Source organism: Lagopus muta, chromosome 3 (assembly GCF_023343835.1).
Source record: "Lagopus muta isolate bLagMut1 chromosome 3, bLagMut1 primary, whole genome shotgun sequence".
NCBI lineage: Eukaryota > Metazoa > Chordata > Aves > Galliformes > Phasianidae > Lagopus > Lagopus muta.
Genome location: NC_064435.1, coordinates 79,576,635 through 79,598,445, shown reverse-complemented (window position 1 = coordinate 79,598,445; position 21,811 = coordinate 79,576,635). Strand labels below are relative to the sequence as shown.

Below are 21,811 nucleotides of genomic sequence, written 5' to 3'. Positions count from 1 at the left end.
TTTTGATTTATTTTGGTGTGTCTAGTAAATGAATAGGATAACATGTTGAACAACAGTGTTTTCAGTGTTGTATGAAATGTAGTGGGAGTAAGACACTGGTTAATTATTAGAGTGTTTCAGCACCTTGTCATTAGTGGTTATGTGATGGTTGGTTTGAAACAGCAAGAGCAGAAATGTGTGTCAGCCATTCATTGTATAGGATGCTCTAAAGGAGCTAGGTGAGTTAGAATCTTGCATAGCACAAACACAGTTCCAAATTCATTTATTATTGTAAATGTAGATCATGGCAAAATAATGAAGTGAAGCATGCATAAAAATCTTATTGGTGTTTCTGTCAATACCAGGACTATCTTAGCTGAAAGGCACTCATAAGTTGCAAATCATACATTTATCACTGATCCAGGTAGCAAGGAAACTGTGCAGATGTTGGCCAGGAAACAGATACAATTACATTAAATTGAAAATGGAAAGCAGATTTGAATTGTTTAGATCACATTTCAATAAGAGGTAGCAATAAGGGATGTTGCTGTAGTTTTCTTGGTCTTATTGCTGGTTGGGATGCTTATCAACCTCAGCCTTGAGCATTCAGAGAAATAAGGACAAAATGCAAGGTGAACAGAGGTTAGCAATTATACACCAAGCATTTGCTTTCCATGAAAGGCAATTTCATTAATGTAATGGAAAGAAGCAATAGAGAGACAGTCTTTGAGGCACATGGTGGTGTCTGGGTGCTGCCTTACTTAAGAAAAAAGACATATACTTCTAGTACTTATGGCTATATGGTTGAAGGCTGAGCTTTTAACACTACAGTTCATGTTTTTCCTTTGAAAAGTGAACTTTGGGAGTGAGGAATAATTCATTCTACTGGGCAGCAGAGTCTGCCAAAAAACAGGATTGTTTTGGATTTGTTATGTCTGATGAAGAAGTGGAAAGGGTGATCAGCCTTAAATGTCAGAGCATAGTTGATAGCTGTACTTGTGAGTGTTGTAATTACAGCTGTAGCAGCAGCTGCCTCAGTGCCTTTCTCATCAACTGCAACAAAAGACTGATGAATGACTTTGGAAATAGACAAATCCCTCTTATCAGTCATCCCGCTGAAATCAGCATTGAGGCTGAAGGCACTTGTCATGCCCATGTTCTTCAGAGTATCACGGAGGTCATATCTGTCCTCCAGAGAGAACTTAGGCAGGTGCAGATCCACAAGAGTTTCTGTCATCTTCTTTGAATCAGCCCATTCCAACAGCTTCTCGAAGGTGAGTTCTCTTTCCAGCTAGTGTTTAAGAAGTAAGAGGAATTTGATAGTGGCAAGGCTAAACCAATAATTAATAAACCAATCATTAATTATGACTGTCTTTTTTTTAATCAATTTTTAAAACAGTTTTTTAAATGGCATATTTAACATTCAGCTGAAAAACACGAAATATAAATTGCTTTCACTGATGACCAGAGAACAGGCTGCAAAGCAGATGTGATGCATAATGCTGCAAGTTTTTGAGTGCTACTTCTGCCAAATTAATTGCAGAAGAAAGAAAGGGCCATATGGTCATCAGTCTGTCCTTTTTGTTCTGATGACTGAGTGGTGATACAGAATGGATGTAGCATAGCTTTTTACCTGCTCAAGACCAGTAGTGCCATCTTTGATGTCATCAGGAAGTAGGATGAACATACTGAGTTCACGTTTCACATATGGAAGTTCGATCATTTTGAAGTTCATTTTTTCCATGATAAGAACTGGAAATGTATTTTTCATGTACATCATCTTCACGAGCTTGGACTTATTCTGTAAGATATTTATTTATCAGTTAGAAATAATTCCTTGAAAAAAGGAATTCCTTGTAAAGAGGAAACTTTCAGAAGCAGTTTCTGTAACAGAGATTTGACATTCTTTTTCCAGGGCTTTTCTTGACTGGACAGTATTGCTGATCTTGTCTCTTGTCCCAGAGTATTTTGCTGGGGACTGAGCTAACTGATTTTCTCTTTTCCCCAGAGCATGCACATCAGCCCACAGAGGAGAGAGGAACATCAGCAAGAATTAGAGGGAGGGAGCATTCATGGCATACAGCCACCCAGTGAAACAGTGGTGGAAACAGTGAAACAGCTCTGGTGTAAGAGGATAAATGTTATGCAGCCTTTTTGTGATCTCCTCTCTATGGCAACATTACTTCTAATCTCACTCAGCCATGCACCCATCCAGTGGAGCTGTGCTGCTGCAGCTCTATTCACAGTTGGACTGTGCAGCACAGAGGTGTGGGTACTGTGCTCATCCATAGCATGGCATGCAGTTCCTGTCCAGGAAGCATGGACTCTCAATATCTGATTTTTACAATCTAGCCCTTATACCTCAGTTTTGCAGAAAGGCTTTAAGTGACTCTGGCATTTTTGGAAACTGTGTTCCGTCTGGATCTAGTTATCCTTTGCCTGAGCAGCATCTTAATTTCCATAAATGTTGGTGAGCTGACCACTGACACATTTTGCTGTAAGCAACTTTTCAGAGAGTCTGTTTACCAAGGAATGGCTAAAGGATGGATGAAATAAAAGATGGTAACAGTAGGTGCAGTGTCCAGTCTGCTTGCTCTAAGGACACCAGAGGAGCTTACCTTGCTCAGGCGGAAGGGTTGCATAGATGTGTGTCCTGCCTGAAATTTCACTTCCCATTCTGCCTTGAAGTAAATGGCATTGACCAAAATCAACCTGGTCACGCTTTTCACATCATCCGAACTCAGCAAATTCTTGATTTTACCTTTTAAAATCAGAAAAGTCAGGCTGTACTCCAGTGTAACAAAGTGAGGGAATGTTTTGATTCTTTATCCTCTCTGTTCAACTCCTTACTGAAAAAGTGCAAGCCTCAGTGCCCTACTCCCTGAATTACTTCCCTGACATAAACCAGTTAGTCTGTTTGATGTTTGCTGCCCTGTTCTCCTGGCTAGCTGACTGCAATTGGCTCCTGCCTCAAAAAATGCCACAGTCTCATGGCAAGCAACTGGAAGCAGACAGCCATCTACTGCCCATACCAGAAGGCATGACCTGGATGCTACAGTCACAAGTGTGAGAACAGGGTCCCAAAGAGGGCAGCAGGAAGAGGAAGGATGTTAGGGTAGAGCTCAACTTACTGTCTGTTTGTTTTTCCACCCAGGTGTTGATTTCCTTTCTGGTTTGTTCCGGTGCTGTCTTAAAGTTAACCTTGTGTGGCTCTGCTTTATAGTATTTCTTACTGAGCTGTATATATGTCTGGAAAATGGCATATAAAAAGAAAGAAACAAAGAAAGAAGGAAATATTCTGTATTGTACAATATTTTTGTAGTCCAGAAAGTAATTTGTTAGCTTTTGGACTTCTTGTTAACTTTTTGCACATAAGCAACTGCAGAATGTAGCCTTTTGCTCTCTATTGAGCAGTGAGTTAACGTTTAAGAAATAACCAAAGGACAAACATCTCCCTTCTCTTATTCTGTCATTCCCACTTTTATTTGGAGAAGGAAAGAAGACTGTGCACATCCCCTGGATGTGCTTATTTCAATATCTCATTTTCAATTGTATGTATTGAGATTCCTAGTGATAAGCTGTACTGCATGAAAAGGGGTCCTGCATTACAGCCAAATGCATTCTTATAAACTGGGAGAAGCCCAAATGGTATTTTCCAGTGAAGTTTATCTGGAAACCAAGACTCATCATCTGTGGCATTTATGAACAGCTTCAAAACTGTTCTATTAATAACAAGTGAATACAATGAATACAGTGCAAAACTTTTTCTTTTTTTTTTGGCAGTTTTTCTTAATCCTCTTTGAAATAAAACAATTCAACTTACAGGCAGCAATGGATAGGTTTTTTCCACATAGATACGGTTGGCACTTCTCAGTGAGTAGGTGTTTCTGGGTTTGTTGAAGGCTGTCAGGAGCTCTTTGAATCCAGAGTGGATGTTTTCAGCTTGCTCATGCTCAGGGTCCTTGGAAAGAGAAACTGTACATTTACCAGTTGCATTTTTTGCATGAAGTTTTTGAAACACGCTAAGGGATAGATATTGGGGTGGCATTTCTGTTCCTCTCTCTTACTTTTTATCTTTCCAAATTTGCCACTGCTGCAGTTTGCAGGGCTCCGTTTATGACCTGATTAACTGATTTACCATATTGCAAACCTTCCAGACTATCTCAGTGACTTGTGCTTCTATACTTTTGAGTCTGAATGAGTGAAAGGAACTGAAATTGGATGTGTTGCAAAGTATACTGGGATTTATACTTAAAATATAAAGAGAGCTGTGAGCAAGAAATAGTGGACTCTTAAAACTGTTTCCAGACATTTTAATTCTTATCTTATGATTTCAGGTCTAACAGATACCATTCTTCTTCTTTTTGGTCTCCCCCGAGAGGGTCTGGCCACAGAAGAGCTTCCAGCTTCCACACCTTTGGTGAAATGAAGAACCTGCAAATAGAGTTTCCAGAGGTAAGAAGTTGGCATGAAAGAATTTGCGTGACCTAAAACCTAATAGAGATAAAATGGTTGTCTTGTTTGGCTCCGTATGATGACTCACTGTGCTATCTTCTGATCTAACTGGGGGGACACTGGAGCTGTAGTACATGTAAATCCCATACAGTAACAAGGAATAGTGTTGCTTCCCTCTGTAAGCATCATCACAGTACTTTTGTCTGCGCATTACAAGGCTGAACTCCCTTCCACAGCCATTGCACTCAGCAATAGCAGTGCATTTGTGCAAACCCAAATGTAATTTTTCCCTATGACAATGAAACAGGGCATCCCAATAGCAATTACTGGGCAGTGTTGAGCATCATAGCTTCAGAGAGCTACCTACCTTTGCCATCTCTCGTGCTGTATTGCCTTTTGCAGCCAGGTATGTCAGGGTAAGAGCAGATGATATACTCCAAGGGGAAAAGAAGATGTTTTTGTCCCTACTGGTCTCATTCAGCTTGTTGAAAAGATCAACTGTAAAGTTGCCAATTGATGATGAAACCTGTTCCATTGCTACAGCCTGGAAAGAGGCAACAGACAGAACTGTAGTATTTGAGTGTCTAAAATGATGTATGCAGTGCATATTAGTGAGAAATGTTACATTTGCAGTGCAGTGCATAGGTACCTTTTGAAACTAATAGCCTAGCTGTATGTTCTACACATACACTTACATGTACATACATGTGCCACCTGCTGGGAGCAGCAATTCCTTTTGGGTTTTTGTTATCCATCTCATAATTCCCTATCATTATAGATGTGTTCTCTTTTATAGATCTGCCCTTTTATTCATGTTTCTTTCTGCCTTTGTTTTTCAAAAAGTGTGTAGATTTGTAAGCTGCATATTTTGTTCATTTTCATTCCTAACTCATTATCAAAGTAATGTTTCCAGGGAAGTTTTAAGTAATTTTCGTACATGGGACATCTGAGATTTTCACTACATCATTTTGGATCTAGATAGAATTAGGAGCTAATACTGAGAATGTATTTAGGTGTAACTCTTGGGCTTATGGAATTTTTCTGGCTAGCAACCCATTTCAGATAATATAATGTATGACAAAGTTGTTATTTGCTTTTGAAGTGTTACCATTTTATTCACAGAGTCTAACTACAGTCTCTTCTTTATATTCTGGCAATTTTATTTTCCTCAGAAACTGGCAAATATCTTTGTGTATAAGCTATGAGCATTCCAAACTTTAACTTACCTGTTCAGTAGTACCTTCTTAGGGTGTTTTCTGATAGAGAGACTGGAAAATATTGTTGTTATTGTTGTTATTATTATGTAAAGAACAATTCATATTTATTGAATGGCACTGCAGAAATTGCAGGTCTGTCTCTGAAGTCTACAGATATTCATCAAGTTTTTGGCTACCAAACCACTTTAGTTTTTCTGGCAGTCGTTATTCAGTCTATACCAAATCTGTACCATGGAGTGACATCCTCTCCTTGGAGAACCTGACCAAATGAGCATCAGGATAGAAACCTGTCTTACTCTACTCCTCTGAGTCCCTGTCCTGATCATGTACAAGGCAGAATGAAAATAGCCTTTGCTTCACCTGAAGTATGAGACTCCTTTATCAAACTGAATATTTTAATTAGTAAGACAACTACTGTCCTGACAAGATTTTCCTTCTTGTGATCAGTTATGCTCCCAACTGCTTTCCTTAGCTCACACATTCATTTTCTGTAAGGCATGACATCTAGAAAAGCATATATAAAAAATGACTACAGTATAACCCTCGTACGTTTTACTTCCACTGTCATGCAGGCTATAAATAACCATTCAAAACATCAGAAAAGTTATTTAAATTGGTTTAAATGCTTACCTGTGATCCAGTGAGAGAGAAGACCTGAGTCTTGTCCTGTCAGGTTTTGTGTCTGCGTGTTAAGCAGTGAATAAATTTAGAAATATAGTAGTTTGCACTTCCCTTTCCTTCTCTCCGATGTCAACTCTGTTCCCGCCTACTCAAAGCTTCTCTCTAATGAATCCCAAAAACATCTCATACAGTTTTGTCTTCCTTGTTGATCTTGTTATGTTCTAGTTCCTTGTTCATCTTGTTACATTTTTGTTTTAGGCACTTCAAAGGAACAAAGTGGATCATAATCTCATTTTAACTGTTACACCACAATTGTCACTAGGAGGACAGCAAAACAATTCACTCGTTCATTTCAATGATCTTCTGGTGTCGTGAAGACAACTGGCTTGTTGTTTAAAGTAAATAAATCTGGTAAAATGATTACTAGATGAACCAGAATGCATGGTTTTGGTTTCTGAATTTAAGCAGGTATTGTAGGACTGGTCCAACTTTCCAGCCTTGTGAAGCCATGACTCTTTGTTTTTTAATATAGACCTGGACAGGCTTGAGGATTGGGTCCATGTGAACATAAGGAGGTTCACAAAGGCCAAGTGTTAGGTGTTGCACTTGTGCTGAAGCAATCCCAGATATGTGTTCGTACTAGGATAAGAACTCATCGAGAGTAGCCCTACTGAGAAGGACTTAAGGATCCTGGCAAATGAAGAACTTAACAGGAGCCAGCAGTGTGCTCTTGCAGCCTGAAAGGCCAACAGTATCCTGGGCTGCATCAAAAGAAGGGTGGCCAGCAGGGTGATTGTCCCCCTATATTCTGCCCTCATGAGGCCCCATCTGAAGTGCTGTGTCCAGGCATGAGGCCCTAGCACAGGAAATATGTGGACCTTTTGGAACGAGTGCAGAGCAGGGTCGTGAAGATTAGAGAACTGGAAGACCTCTTCTATGAAGATTGGCTGCAGAAGCTGGGATTCCTCAGTCTGAAGAAGTGAAGAATCAGGGGAGACCTGATAGCAGCCTTCAAGTACCTAAAAGAAGCTTATAAATAAGGAGGGAAATCAACTTTTTGCATGGGTAGATAGTGATAGTACGAGGGGGAATGGTTTCAAACTAAAAGAAGATAGACTTAGATTAGATGTTGGGGAGAGTTTTCACTGAGAAGGTGGTGAGATGCTGGAACAGGCTGCTCAGAGAAGCTATGATGCCCCATCCCTGGAGATGTTCAGGGCCAGGTTGGATGGGGCCCTGGGCAGCCTGATCTAATGCCTGATTTAGTCGTTGGCAGGAGGCTTGGAAATAGATGATCTTTGAGGTTCCTTCTAACCCAAGCCATTCTATGATTCTATGAATAAGATGCATTGGCGTAAAATGTCAAGAGCTTACAGGCTGAATTAGACTCTGAGAGTCAAGCTTCAGAGTGAAGATCATTGGGAGCACAGGCAGAGGCAAAGCCATTGAAGATGTAAGGCTGAACACCTTGCTTCTTGTGTTGGTGAAAGAATCTAATTGCATCCATAGCTGGGAAACACTTCAGAGAAACACTGCAAAATACTGAGTGCACAGTACTTGTATGCCATGGAGGAAGGCAAGAACTGAAGCAGCCCCACTGGCAGAACTTGAGCAAGGAAGGAGTGAAAAAAATACAGCAGGGATAAATACGATAGTTGTCACTCTGCTGTCCCAGAAAACAGCAGGGCTGCTCTTGTGTGGGTAGGAGAAGGGGAAGGTAGTGGCAACATCTGTAAGAGTCTAAGGGATAGGGAAGGAAAGAGGAGGGAGGGAAGGAAACTATGGTGTGCCAAGCATTTTGCTGTAAGTCTGATTACAGGAACAGAGTAGGTCAAGTCTTCTGAAAAGTTATAGAAATCAGTGTTATGCAAGGCAGTGAAGAAATGTCAGAAATTAAACAAGTGGTGACGTTAGTACAATAAGAAAGGTTATAAAAAAAATCAGGGTAGAAGAAAAGTCCACTGAATGATTGATCGGTGGGAAAGGCCAAGCTAGAGAGATTCCAAATCCTAAAGAAATATGCTGAGAGCAAGCAAGCAAGCAAGCTAAGTGCCCCTGCTAGTCAAGCTGCACAGGTGCCAGAGAGGAAGAGAAACTGAGGTGCTAAGGTAGAATGGATGTTGACAGAAACTAGACAGAAGCTGGTTTATAGTCCAGTGCATGCCTGGAGCAGGCCCACAGGTAAATTAGGTCAGCTACAGCCCTTTCCTGAATGGGAAGTCCTCAATTTTTCTAGGCAGTCTGCCCCAGTGTGTGCTACTTACCATGAGAAAATGCTGTTCCTCAATGCAAGATTCACCCTCTAATTTGGTTGCTATTGGCCTTTGGTAATGATCCAGCATTGCCAAAAGGACATTCATTCTTTCATCTTTGCAACTATGCTTAAAATAGAAAAGATGGATGACATTTGTTTCTGAGTTTGGTTGCGCACTGTTGGGGTTTTGTTTCTCGTTGGCCTCCCAGACATGGCTTTTGTGTCTTTATTCCTGAGAAATATCAGGTAGTCCTTGAGTGACTTTTCCATTGGGACATGAAGCCATTCTGTTAGGTGAAGCAGGACATGTCAGAAACACCTCTGAGCATAGAGATCCTGTGATATGTTTCACAGCTGAGGCAGAAGGCAGTGCTTGTGAAGCTGTGTGAGGATACAATGGAGCATTTGCTTCACAACACTCTCCCTATGTTCCTTCCCATTTGGGAAAGCAGAGCCAAAAGGAGCCTGGCCACATGGAATAATACAGAAAAGACTCACCATCAGTCAACACTCCTCTCTCTGCCAGAAAAAAGGTATCCTACCTTCGTGGGAGGGGATGTTTATAGTGAGATGCTGTCAGTGTGTGCAAGTGCTGTGAAGAGGCCCGGTCCTTTTCTCACCATTCTGAATTCAGAGAAGTAGGAGCATCGCTTGTGTTCTTAGATGTGCATGACTGATTGGGAATTCCCCCTCCTTAGGGGTAAGAGCTGTGAAAGCAGTGAATATGTAGGGAAGAATTTGCATGCAATCTTTCAGACAGCACTTGGGGAGTTAACATTACAGATTTGATTCTCCCAGTTGGTCTTGCCTTCAAGCAGCAAAATAAGTGGCAAAGGAGAGTAAAGCAGTGCTGGGCTGGAACAGTGTTGAATAAATTAAAGGTTAGGACAAAAGAGAGCATTTCAAGGTGTGTGTTTTATTTAACTCTGGTTCTGCATTGTTTGGTATTTGCCAATTTATGAGGGTCAGAGATTAGAAAGTACGTGTGTTAGCTCCTTTGTGTGCAAGAGCAAACCGACGGTACCAGCAACACAGAGGATTTTGCAGCTTTGTTTCATTACCAGCCATGCTATGTTGTGAAGCTGATTTAAAACTGAAAAGGCTGTGGTAGAGGTGGCCTGGGACAGTTAGCTTTGAAGAGGTGTGACAACTTTATACAAGAATGAGTTTCTCCTGCTTCTTTTCTTCTTATGTGCAAAAGGAAGTGTATCGGGAAGTACTGTTTTACATCAGCCTTGTCTGTTCTGCATTGTAGCAGTTCTGGTTTGGAAAGCACTGAAAAGACACATCCATGTTGTTCAGTGTGCAGTTTGGTGTTCTGTAGTGCTGTATAATATGCTTATAAAGGAAAATGAATCAGATGCTTGAATTCATGTTATTTTTAATATGAGCTCTCTTCTGGCAGAGATTGTCAATAGTACAGGAAAATTACGGTAAAGTTCACAGTCTGTCGAGGTGCTCTTTGTGGCATACATTGTGTTCATCATTGTTGTAAGGGCTTGTTTATTACCAGTTGATTTTCTAGGGGGAGCAGAACCTTCCAAAGAAAAGGACGCACTTGGTCTTGTTGTGTCTGATAATGAAGAGAAAAGGGTGATCTGCTACAAAAAAAACTGCAGCACCAAGGCTTCGTGACGCTAGAGATGCTGAACTGGCAGCTGCTGCCTCTGTGCCTTCTTCATTAACTTCCACATAACATTTGTGAAAAACTTGTGACAGAAACAGGTCAGCATTCCCTGACATTCCCCTGAAATCAGCTTGACCTTCTGTGAAAGCGTCTTCTATCCCCATCTTGCTCAAAGTAGATTTCAGGTCATATTTCTGTTCTATTGTGAACTTGGGCAGATACACTTCCATTTTCATTTTCTCCATTAATTCTGGACTGGTCCATGCAGACAATTTTTCAAAAGTCAATTCATTTATTAGCTGCAGTTAATTGAAAAGAGAACCAGAAAGTTACACAGTGTTCAAAAAACTGATCCCTAAGGGTTATTTCTTCTGTATTTTTATTTAAGAACTTTTCAAGCTACAAAAATTTTGTAGCTTTTTTTGTAGAAGAAAATTGTACTTTTCAAGTACAAAAACCATTAGTGAATTGCCAACTCTGAAATATTTTCTACTAGGAAGGAATATTTTGCTCTACTGTATGTCAGTGCAGCATTTGAACTGTTCTCAGTAATCATCAGGGAATGTAGAGGGGTTAAATATTTGTAAAACAGCATCACCATCAAGTAACAGTAGTCTATTTGACTTGGTGCTCACATTTCTGTTTTCTGTATGTCTTAGAATTTAGTGAAAATAACTTTTTTTTCTACAAAGCACCCACTAATATAAATGAGAATTTCACAATAGTTTACTATCTGAAGTCAGGTTCAGTGTGTTTACAGAAGGTGGCAGTGTGCATGTATATTAGCTCTGAACATCGTAGAAAGTAATGCAGGGTGTCTAGGCTGTGCTTTTCTTTTTAATTGTCATAATATCCGTCTGAGTCAGTACAGACCGTCAGCAGAACTGTCTTTCTGTCCTCATTGTTCTTCAGCTAGAGTTAGAGCCAGTCTTGTTGGGTTTGGTCTACTTATTTCCAGCACTGATCAACATTAGAAAGCACAGAAGTGCCACCTGCCAGGAGCTAAAAAGAAAACTAAACCAAACATTCAAGAGGTTCAGTTTCATAACATTTGGGCAAGTTTGAGGTTTGTTTTTCCTTGAGCCTCCTTCAAGGAAACCTTCCTTCCTAGAAATAAGACTGTAACCTAATGTTTTACCATGGATATGCATGAAAACATTCTTGTTTCTCACACAATTTGAGCTTAAAGTTACCCTTTACCTTTTGTAGGCCAGTGATATCCCGTGGCAGCAGGATGAACATACTGAGGTCGTTATTGACATATGGAAGTTCAAGAACATCAGTCTGGACTGATTCTACGTAGGTCCAATTAAATTTATCAGCCAGGTGCATCATTGGCACTGGTTTAGTTGTATGCTGCAACAAATCAAATGAAAAGCTTGCTATTTATACCCAGAACAGTAAAAGGCTACATTGAATAGCATGGTGGAGGTACATCCCTGTGGCTCTTAGAGAAGCTGTAGGATCTACAGAGGGCCCCTCTCTTCTGGGAATGCACTTGAAGGCTATGAAGGCTATCTTAGCCAGCTAGGATGACACATATTTACTGGAAGCTCTGTTCCACTCTGATTCATTGTATGGTTAAAAATGAAAATATATAGAACTAGTTCATACAGTTTTATACACATCTATGTTTTCCTGCTTTAAGAGGTGTGTGGAAGTTTGTTTCAAGCTGGCTTATGTTAATTTTATTTGTGCCTTGGGTGCTAGCATGTGTGTGCAATCTTTGTACTGAAGATGTGTTATGGATGTGTTATGGATATAACATATGTTTTAAATATTCTAATTTTAGTGCAGTGTGGATTTAAAGAATGGCAGGAATTTATCTCCTCCATCTTTTTCACTGTTTTTTCAACCTGCAGTCTGGTATATAAGGCAGTATGTTACCATACCGTATTTATTCTGAAAGGCCTTTGCCTGGTTTCTTCAGCGTCAAACTTTGTTGCCCAGTTTCCTTTGAAGTAGAGTGCATTTACCAGGACTAGCCTGGTGAGTGAATCTATGGATCCAGGAGGCAGCAGACTTTTTATTTTACCTACAGAAAACCAAAGAACATTTACATATTTGTGCACCTTTACTGTTTCAGAGTAAATGTTGGCATAGTTAATGAAGAAATAAGGAAATTTGAAGTGTTGATTTGGCATGCTTCTAGCTTGAGATTATTCGCAAATACACGACAACATTGTTTTTATAGAGAAAACCACATTCCTTTCCCATTCAAATGGAGAAAGATAATTTTAATAAGGGCTTTCCAGCAGATGATTACTTCAGCAAAATTGTTTTGATTTCCCTTTCTGAGTTAAATTGTTTACCTGCCTTGGGCCCTTTGGGCACAGAGAATTTGTTCACGACTAAAATTGCTTCCTTCAGAACTGGGAGAGGAGATGGTTGAGCTTACCTTCAGTCTGGTGTTCAACCCTGGAATTGATCTCTCTTCTGATTTCATTTGCTGCTCCCACAAAGTCAACTGATTGTGGTTCTGCACTGTGGTATTTCTTGGCTAACTGTAAGTATTCCTGCAGTGCAAGAGAGACATCTGTCTTATGTTTGTTGCCTGCCACGTAAATGCCAATAAATAACTATAGCCAAGTGGAGAGAACGAATAAAAATTACATAGGCTATAGCATTTATGTATAATGCATATAGCAGAAGAACACAGTACTTTTTTAATTTGGAAATGCATAATTAAAATGTTTTTGCCTAGCCACAACTGTGAGTCACACAAATTAAATACATATCCTATAAAAGTAAAATCATGGTATCTAAATTCTCAAGAAGAACCTCACAGGAAGTATGCGTGTTAGAAATAATAACACAATTTGCAGATGTAATGAAAATATTTGAAGGTATATAAATTATTATTGTTTGTTGTCATAGGTAGATCATCAAGTTTGACACACGCAGTATAACATGAATAAATGGCCTACGTACCTTACTGAAAGGCAGCGACTTTTCTCCATATAACTGGTTGACACTTCTGAGCAGGTAATTTTTAGTGGGTTGGTTGATTTCCAAGTTGAGTGCTTTAAACCCAGCATGGATATTACCTGATTTGCCTATTTCTGTCTTGGAGACAAGGAAATAAGGGTTATGCATTTCAAAATTTCTAAATTTGTTCCTCGTGCAGCTCTATGTAAGCTATTGCTATTCAGGTGGTGTTGACTGTACTGCAGTGCAATATGTGTACTAACTCAGACAGATATTAAAAGAATGACATGAAATTACTAAAAGTTTCACAATGCTATAGACTCTGTAAGAGCCTTGGAGTGCAAGTAGTAAGAGCTTGAACTGTGTAGAATGTTTAAGGGATTCTAAATGGAGGTTGCAAAACCAAGTACAACAGAGAGAGAGAGACAGAATGTAATTGCTAAACTATACATGAAGACTTGGCTGTGTGACTCCTGGTAAGATTTATAAAAGTTAATTATGTGGTAAGTTTTCCCCTAACTTTTTTAACCTTCCTTTAAATATTAATATTTTGCAGATGCTTTTTCTTGCAGTAATTGCAGTAAATTCTTTATATTTAAGTAACAGGATTAAATGAATATGGACTCAAACTGTCAAACCAGCTTGAGGAAATGAAGCTGTGAATTATTGAACTAAAAAACTGGACCTGTGTTGTATTCATCTTGTTACTACAAGAGAATCAGAGGCATGAACAGCCATCTAAATTTCTAAGCTGTTAGAACAGTTTCTTTTCACTGCCTAAAGTGCTCCATAGTTCTTACAGTTCAGACAAGCATTACTCATGAGAAACAATCCATCTCCTGTTCATGCAGTGTAAATGGGTTGTTGACGTAGTCCCCAAAATTACTCTTCCCACCGTGGCTGTAGACCCAAATGTAGACCCATTTATCAGAACTTGCTGCCACAGGGGTTTTGTGGATAGACTTCAGGGAAACGATTTACCCACAGAAAGAAAAAGGACTGATGGGAAAGAGTAGGGAGAGGAACTTTTTACCACAGTGGCTGCATTGTCAGTGAGGAAAAATGGCTTTACTCACTCAGAGAGTGATTTCCAAATTTTCTGCTCACTTAAATTAAGTCTATTTTGAAAAAAGATGCCTGCCAGTCTGTCAAAGAAATATCTCAGGAATACGAAAGTTTCCATTTCTTTAAGATTTATTGCAAAGTCTGCCTTAGGAAATTCCAACATGCCAGTTTATTCACTAAACTTTCACATGAAATAGAAACTAATTTCTGAAATGTATCAAGCACAGGTAGCCTGTAAAAGATACTTCTGTAGTTGTTTTTTTTTTTGTTGCTGTTGTGTTGATGCTGCAATCAAATGTGTGGGAGAGTAATATTGTTTTGATTTGTTCTGAGATAGGGACCATGCCTGTTCAAAGAACATGTTGCTAAATAACTAGCTATTGAACAGTGATAGTTAAAAAGGAAAGAAAGAAAGAAGAAAAGAATGAAGGAAAGATTGAAAGAGAAAAAGAGAAGGAAGAATGAAGGAAAGAGAATAAAAAGAGAGAAAGAAACCTCTCCTCAAAGCTGAAGGGAGAAGATCAAGAGATCCATTGATAGAGAATAGCCCCATCATTACATTTCAAATTTCACAAATTTGAGGTTAAATTTTGCAATTCTACCTAAAAATGGGGAACATGTCTCAAATATTGCATAAGATGAAGGTATCACAGGATGCTGTACCAAATAGTTGTGTATACTGCATTTAAGGAAGGCAAGCAGAGAGACAAAATAAAAGCGAGGGAACGTGTTACCATGACCATTACGTGATCATTGGACTTGGTGATCTACCTTCTGGAAACAGGCACGGCGATTTGATAGGCGCTCGTCTGTTCTGGAATAGACTTGCATTCTTATAGTTGTGGTGACGTTTCTGGCTCCTTCAGCTTCATTGAAGTAGAGTACCTATAGTGGAAATTGCAGTAATCAATGCAGTAACAGAAAATTTGCTGTTTCAGTAAAAACTTTCAGTGATGTCATAGGTCTGGTGATGAAAAGACAATGCCAGATTTTACTTTTGAACCCCTGTGTACAAGATGTCTTGAGCATACTTAGATGAGGGTTGCAAGCAGAACTCTCATGTATCTGGTATTTCTAGAGGAATTTGCCTGCTTCAAGTTGGCCCTTGTACTCACAGGAGTATACCTGGGAAGGGCCAGTTATTTCCAGGTGGAAACTACTGAAGCATAGGTGTAAACGGAGAGCCCACTACATGTCAGAAAACACTGGGAGCAGATTCATACCCTGCATGCCTTCCTCTGGGCATGTGCACCTTACCCAGGCTACAAAACTGTACATCTAACCTTGGAACATTTTTTCAGAAGCCTTTTGTTTTGTTTTGTTTTCCCTTCTTCCTGACAGAAGATCTCTCCTTTCTTTGTGACCCTGCTGGTCCTCATTTATCCTGTAGCTCAATAGTTGGATTGCTGCTTTAGCAGGCGATGCAGCTTCCTGCCTTAGCAGATGCCAGTTCACCAGTTCTCCTGCAGTACAGGCTAGGTAACCATGTTTGCATTGGGACTGTTCTCACTGCTGCCTGTTGAAGCTGTGAACTTTGCACAAATAGAGTTTAGGAACTTCAGGTGATTTTTCGTGTAAAATACATACTCAAAAGAAGGGGTTGTATTATCACCCTGTGTTTCTTCTCTGACCTCGTGAGTTTGTAGATTTATGGTAGCAAAGCCTGAAACTTACTAGAGATATAGCAAAGGGTCTTTCAGCATAGGGCCATTTCCAAAGAGATGAGACAGAAAATGAGAATCTTCTGGGGCAAGGCAGGTGGAGAATCCAAGTTTCTCTCTCACTGGTGAGTGCTCAATTATTGAGCTTTGGGATAAAGAACCCTTCTTTCTTCCAGTGAGATTTAGAAGGAGAGAGTGTCTGCAGTTACTAGTGCCACTGCTCCCGTTTGGTGTTTGCAGAAGCTAGTGCAGGCTGTGGCTTTTGACCTGTATATGGTTTTCTGTTGATGCATCATTGTCAATTTCCTTCATAGAGAATGTTACTCTAAGAGATCAACTCTTCTCAGACTCACCTTTGCCATCTGATCTGCAGTGTTGCCTTTGGCTCCCAAATACACAGTAGCGAGGGCAGATGAAATACTGAAAGGGGAGAACAAAATGTTCTCATTGTCATCTTCCTGACACTCATGCTTGAATAAGTCAAGAGCAAAGCTTGTGTTTGCTTTATTTAAAGCTTCCATTGTTCTGAACCTGCACAGAAAGAGACAAAAGATGTTATTAGCCAAGAATTAATTGTGTTTACTATATGTCTGCAGGCTTCCTTTCAGTATTTGAAGTTTGTTTTATGATTTGTAGGCTTTCTGGAAGTATTTTCAACACTTATTGACTGTGGAAGATTGACAGTGCAGCACAGTGATCCTTTGAATGACTGAAAGTCACTGGCAGTGTATGTCCAAAGGCAAAATCTAGACTGTGCCAGTATTTTCCTCAGCTCTCCTCTGACTTCAGGAAACTGAATGAAAGCATTCTGACCTGTCAGCACTGGTACGGTATTCATTTCTGCCAACTATGTGTGTTGTTTGTAGTGTATGAGTGAACTCTCCTTGGATCAGCAGAAGTTCACTTGGAAAGACAGATATCCGTGCAAGGGACAGTCAAGAGTAACAAATGAAAATTCATCAAAATAACATGATTACAGTGTTGTACTAAAAGAAAAAGCATGCAATTTATAACTATATGGTGAATTCTATGTAAGCAATATCATGATATGGTAAGGATCTTACAGATGGAAAGAAGAGAGGTGTCTCTATGAAAAATGAGGAGTATTAGCTACTAAAAGGTTATATTAAGTGTAGCATAGCCCATTTCACCAACGACACTAATCAAACTCAAATGATGCAGAAAAAGCAGCCTCCTATTCCATTTTGTATTTGTTCATCAGGACATTTATTGCACTGTTCTTTACAGTATCTTCAAGTGACATATGATAATGTTACTCACTGGTGCATGGGCTAGAAGACGCTGAGAGATTGTTTCTTATGACTACTGGTGCAAGAGCCTTTTGGTGCTCATAACTGTAGTGAACAAATACTCTATTCCTTTAGGATACAAGAAAATATTGAAGCACTAGGCAAGCAGTCTCTAACTACTGTGTGGTAAGAAATTTCCTGAATTCCATTTTTAACTTTCAAAAATTTCCTGGAACTGTGTCTTAGGGTGCTAGCTTCCCAGTTCTGCAAAACAAAATTTCCTTACTCAGTAGAACTCAAGTGCTGTTCTTTGTTCTTTGCATTGCAGTTGAAGCTGAGAGCCTTAGGTATGTAATAGGAGCTATTCTGATTTATACAGAATGGCCATAAAGATGTACTGACTGTGTCTTGATGTACATGAGAACTGAAGAGCACAGGAACAAATGATCTAAGTTAAGCAAACACTTAAGAACTAAGTGGTTCTTATTCTGCTATGATATACATGTCTGCCAGTGAGAATTACGTAGAATAAGTTGCTCTTGCTGCATATTTCTAGACTTGCCCCTTCTAGACCTTACCTGTGCCATCTTAGTAAAATTCTTCCTCAAGTATTTGTTCTTTTCTATTCAGATTTCTTCTGCCTTTTTTTCTATGCATTTGTCAACATCACCCAAGAGTACAGGAAATAAACAATCTCTAGAAATAATTACAGTACCTTATTTTGTGCAGGGAGGAAGACTGCTGCTCTGGGTCTGTCCAAGGTTTCTGCAGTTCAGATGGTGGGTAGGCTGAATTTATAGTCTGCCTGACCTGTTCTTCAAAGGTTCTTATGACTCATGACTTTGCAATTTATTTTGCCCTAAAGGCCACATCCCTATGGAAGAACTGAATCATCTCAGAGTAGGATGTGAGGTGACGGTGAGAGTAATACCATACAAGAACCTTACAAAACTGACTGCAGAAATATTTCTATAAACGTTTTTGTGGCAACAGGCTAGTAACAACTTGAACCATCACTGCTTGAAACAACATTTCTTTTGCAATTTGGAGGCCAAAAAAATGCAGTAGCTGACCTACTTATGATTCCTCTAATAGAAACAGTTTCCGAGGAACAGAGAAAGGAAAGTGACATCATATTTGTGAGTTTTTCTCTTGTCCGTTTCCTACTGATAAAAAGTTGGTCATTTCTGGTGGGCTTCTATTTTAGTAAAGTGGATTTTGTTAATCTTGGAGGATTCTAAAACTGTATAAGCAGGGAAGCATCTTCATTGTGAGATAACAAAGGTTGAGAAACACTTATCAGACACTTTTCTTATTGCTGCAGCAACACTAGAACCTGATGTGGGTTTCAGATTAGACTTGTTTTTTTTTTTTTGCTGCTGCCTCAGTTTCCCTATTCTAAGTTGAAAGCAACTGTTTGCCCTTTGTAGCATTTCAGAGATGTATTCTTTACTTTCTCCAGAAACTGATATTCTATTGAATACTCTTTTTCTTCTTGCCTTGGCTACTGAAGCATTTCCATTGCTAATTCTCCTCACAGTCACACTGTGCTTACCTCCATTGTCCTGTCTATCTCAGCTCTCACCTCTGACTGAAAAATCCTATGTAACTCTGCCCCTTATTTCATTCTTTACCTCCTTCCTCTGTTGAAAATATCACCTTAAACACCTGGATAAGAGCTGCTTGTCTTTGAGGGATTCCTCCTCAATATTGAGGAAGACTCATCTCAAGGTCTATCTTCTCAGTGCAAACTGCTTTCTGAAACCTTTCCTCTGCCCTGAGGTCTATGAATGTGCACGTGGACTTATTCTGTAGGGGAGTGGCTGGCACAGTCTCTTGTGCTAAGGACTGAGCTATGGGATTATCTCCAAATGTTTTATATGGCAGATGAGGTTGCTCACGCAAAGGGCACCTTGCCAGCGGTGAACTTTCTGCATCAATGTGACTTGGGAACTCAGAGCTTTGCTAAAGTTGCTTTCCTGCAGGGGAACAGCCTCATAGCTTTAATAGGATGGTTCTTCCCTGCCTCCCGGCTGTTTTGAAATTGTAGCTACACAGAAACACCATGTTTCAGTGTGGGTTATAATTAGATGCATCTGTTAAGTTTTCCAGAGAGCACAGTAGTGTAGGAGAGGTGTTCATTGCAGAATTAATTGCTTCCATTGCGCCTGGGAAAGTTGTAATCTGTTTACATTGGCCTCAAATGATTTCCAGAGCTTTAAATGATTTGAGTCATCTTTGCAAATTTAACTGTGTTGTAGAACAAATGATAGATTGACTAAATAAACTTCATCCCTTGGAGCAGTTACTTGGATTTTCTGTTTTTAAAGCAGGGATGAATTTAATTTGCTAACTAGTCATAGTGCTTACTCTGTTACAAGAAGTGACTGAGCTGTTCCATATATGCAGAAATGTGGGATTTGAATGAATGAGAGGACGGTGTTTGTACAAGGTCTTAAAGTTGCCTTTTAAAAATGCCTTTTGAATAGCATGGCTGGTTATTAGTGGGGGAAAAAAAAATACATACAGAGTAGCTAAAATTGTTCTCACCTAAAAGGGAGATATACAGTAAATCAGTGTGATGATGATAACATTTTCCAGCATCGTGTGAAGTTACCAGCACTAGAAGATAGAGTTCAATGGGCGGTGCTGAGGCTGACTCAGGAGCGGTGGTTCCCTCACTCCCACTCTATACTAAGTCAATACTCCAACATGCTCAAAGACTTACGTTTGTATTGGTAGTATCCTATCCTTCCTGTGGGAAGTAAGCCTGTGGCTCATTCAATGTGGTCATTCATGTTTCCATTTTGGCAGGACAAATATTGGCAGCACGTCAGGCACCCCGGCCAGATCTCAGCTATATAAGCACATTTTGTTTTCCTTCAGTTTCCTTGCAACTTAGCACAAGTCAATACTACTTTCTTACACAGTATGTTGCTCAGTTCGTTGGTACCTGGGATCAGGAGTAGGCTAAATACTTGGCGTCCACATAGATCATTTGTAAAGTGATCTAAAAGTACTTAGGGGTTTTGAGAGAAAGATTTCATAGCTTCTGCTCTCACACAGTATTTTAGAATACAATATGCCATGTATGGTTTTTGTGTAGGTATGCTGCCAACCTATGCTGTAGGTATTCAGCCAGCAGAGCTTTCTATGCATGTTTTTGGCTCAGCCAGAACAGGCCAGTAAGTTTTAAACATGAAAGGATTTTAAATGTCCCAAACCATTATAAGGACTTCAGGAGATAAGAGGGGTGGGGAAGACAAGGGTTTTGAAACCTGAGAATATTGGAATCCTGTGGGAGGGCAGCTTAACATTTAGTTTCATAACAATCCTGTAATTCTCAAGGGACAGAACAGTACAGGGAATAGGAGCACAGAGACTGAAGTGGTGGTAATGATGATCAGTGATTGTGTGCTTGGAGTGAGTACCTGGACTTTGGTGTGAGAAGGAACCTTTTTGTCACAGAATGCAGCAAGAGCTTGTCCTGACCTTGTAAATTAAAGTGTAACGATGGTGTATAGGTCTCTGCTGGAACAATTATAACGGATTTTGATTTATGTCCTAAGAGATTTTTATGTGGGATAAATTTGTATCATCGTGAAGTTTCAAATAGCTTTTAAAGTTCAAAAGAAATTACTTCTTTGAGTAGCTTATTTCCCTTCAAAGCTTTGAGTGAGAACACATGCGTCTTTATTTTGAAACAGTGTAGATAGATATCTAATGTGTACGTATTACATGTACATTCGCAAGCCTTCCCTTGCCAAGCAATCTTTGCTGACATACTCCAATAGCATTTAGACTTTGTGAGCTGTTAAGAGGTGTGGTGGTGTTCCTGTCTAAATATTACTGAGGCATTTTGCTCCACACCTGCCGAAAGCAAAGGCGTGGTGAGATTTGGCACATGAATTGAGCACTGGCATAATTTGTCATACTGTACTATAACCACTGTGTGCTTTAGCTTAGATGCTGTAATTAGTAAAGGCAGTGTTTCTCCTGAGATATTCTGTTCTGATGACCAGTGCAACACTTCTGGGGAAGCAATGATCTCGATATCTGAAAAGAGATAAGTTTATTTGGAAATTAACATACATGCTGTTCTCATATACCGGTGTGCATTTTTCCTTTGAATGAATCAGATGTTGAGCATTTTTTAAGTAACCAAGGTAGCAGTTAAAACCAAAAATATGAAGAATAGCCTGAATTTCATGCTGCGCAGTACTCCATTGCGAGTAATGGTGTATGTGTGGATTGCATGCACTTTAGCCTAAGCATGTCATTTTTCTGAAGAAATCTCTCAAAGGGTGTAACTACATCAGCTACACAACTGCTGAATCAGAAAACCAATTCCTGCTCCTGAGCAGGAGTCACGCATGGATGTGCAAGAGCAGCATGTAGAGGAAAGGCTCACTTTTAGGAAATTAGTTTAAACACTTGCTATTTCTTCATGCAGCTTGACCACAAATACTCCTGTGTGGTGGAATAACCAGAGTTTCATAAGGCAGTTGATATTTTCAGAAGTTTCAGCAGTGAAATGTTCAAATACTCATTTGTGAACACATACTGGCAATCTTTGCTATTTACACATCTGCTTGGCCCCTTATTCGTATCTCTATTTTCACATATTTTAGGATGGGACTGATCTGAGCTATCTAAGTGCACCTGTGCATGCAGCAAGTCTTTGTCCTGGAGCACAGTAACCCTTTAAAGGGAGCTTGGAATAGAATTTTCCCTTCATATTGACAAAAAATCTT

The 21,811-nt window shown here is 39.7% G+C and overlaps 2 protein-coding genes across 5 annotated transcripts; both read right to left on the bottom strand.

The window, feature by feature from the left end:
- Positions 1 to 8,868, bottom strand: LOC125690978 (heterochromatin-associated protein MENT). 2 transcript variants are annotated; one of them, XM_048939814.1, is made up of 10 exons: positions 8,537 to 8,868; positions 6,282 to 6,333; positions 5,661 to 5,702; positions 4,802 to 4,978; positions 4,330 to 4,413; positions 3,803 to 3,940; positions 3,111 to 3,228; positions 2,598 to 2,740; positions 1,613 to 1,780; positions 1 to 1,270 (listed from the first exon to the last, which is right to left on the bottom strand). In XM_048939814.1, the coding sequence occupies exons 4-10, from the start codon at positions 4,967 to 4,969 to the stop codon at positions 857 to 859; spliced, it is 1,233 nt and encodes a 410-aa protein (XP_048795771.1). In that variant the 5' UTR covers positions 4,970 to 4,978; positions 5,661 to 5,702; positions 6,282 to 6,333; positions 8,537 to 8,868; the 3' UTR covers positions 1 to 856. The 2 variants fall into 2 exon arrangements, with proteins under 2 accessions (XP_048795771.1, XP_048795770.1); XM_048939813.1 differs by lacking the exons at positions 5,661 to 5,702; positions 8,537 to 8,868 and having other exon boundaries at positions 6,282 to 7,016.
- Positions 8,868 to 18,082, bottom strand: LOC125690976 (serpin B10-like). Of its 3 annotated transcripts, none has more exons than XM_048939809.1 (8): positions 17,773 to 18,082; positions 16,161 to 16,338; positions 14,918 to 15,031; positions 13,085 to 13,219; positions 12,552 to 12,669; positions 12,046 to 12,188; positions 11,354 to 11,509; positions 8,868 to 10,452 (listed from the first exon to the last, which is right to left on the bottom strand). In XM_048939809.1, exons 2-8 carry the CDS (start codon positions 16,326 to 16,328, stop codon positions 10,048 to 10,050), a joined length of 1,239 nt encoding a protein of 412 aa, XP_048795766.1. In that variant the 5' UTR covers positions 16,329 to 16,338; positions 17,773 to 18,082; the 3' UTR covers positions 8,868 to 10,047. The 3 variants fall into 3 exon arrangements, with proteins under 3 accessions (XP_048795766.1, XP_048795767.1, XP_048795765.1); XM_048939810.1 differs by having other exon boundaries at positions 16,161 to 16,227; positions 17,773 to 17,807; XM_048939808.1 differs by lacking the exon at positions 17,773 to 18,082 and adding an exon at positions 17,089 to 17,126.
- Between the last annotated feature and the right edge of the window lie 3,729 nt (positions 18,083 to 21,811).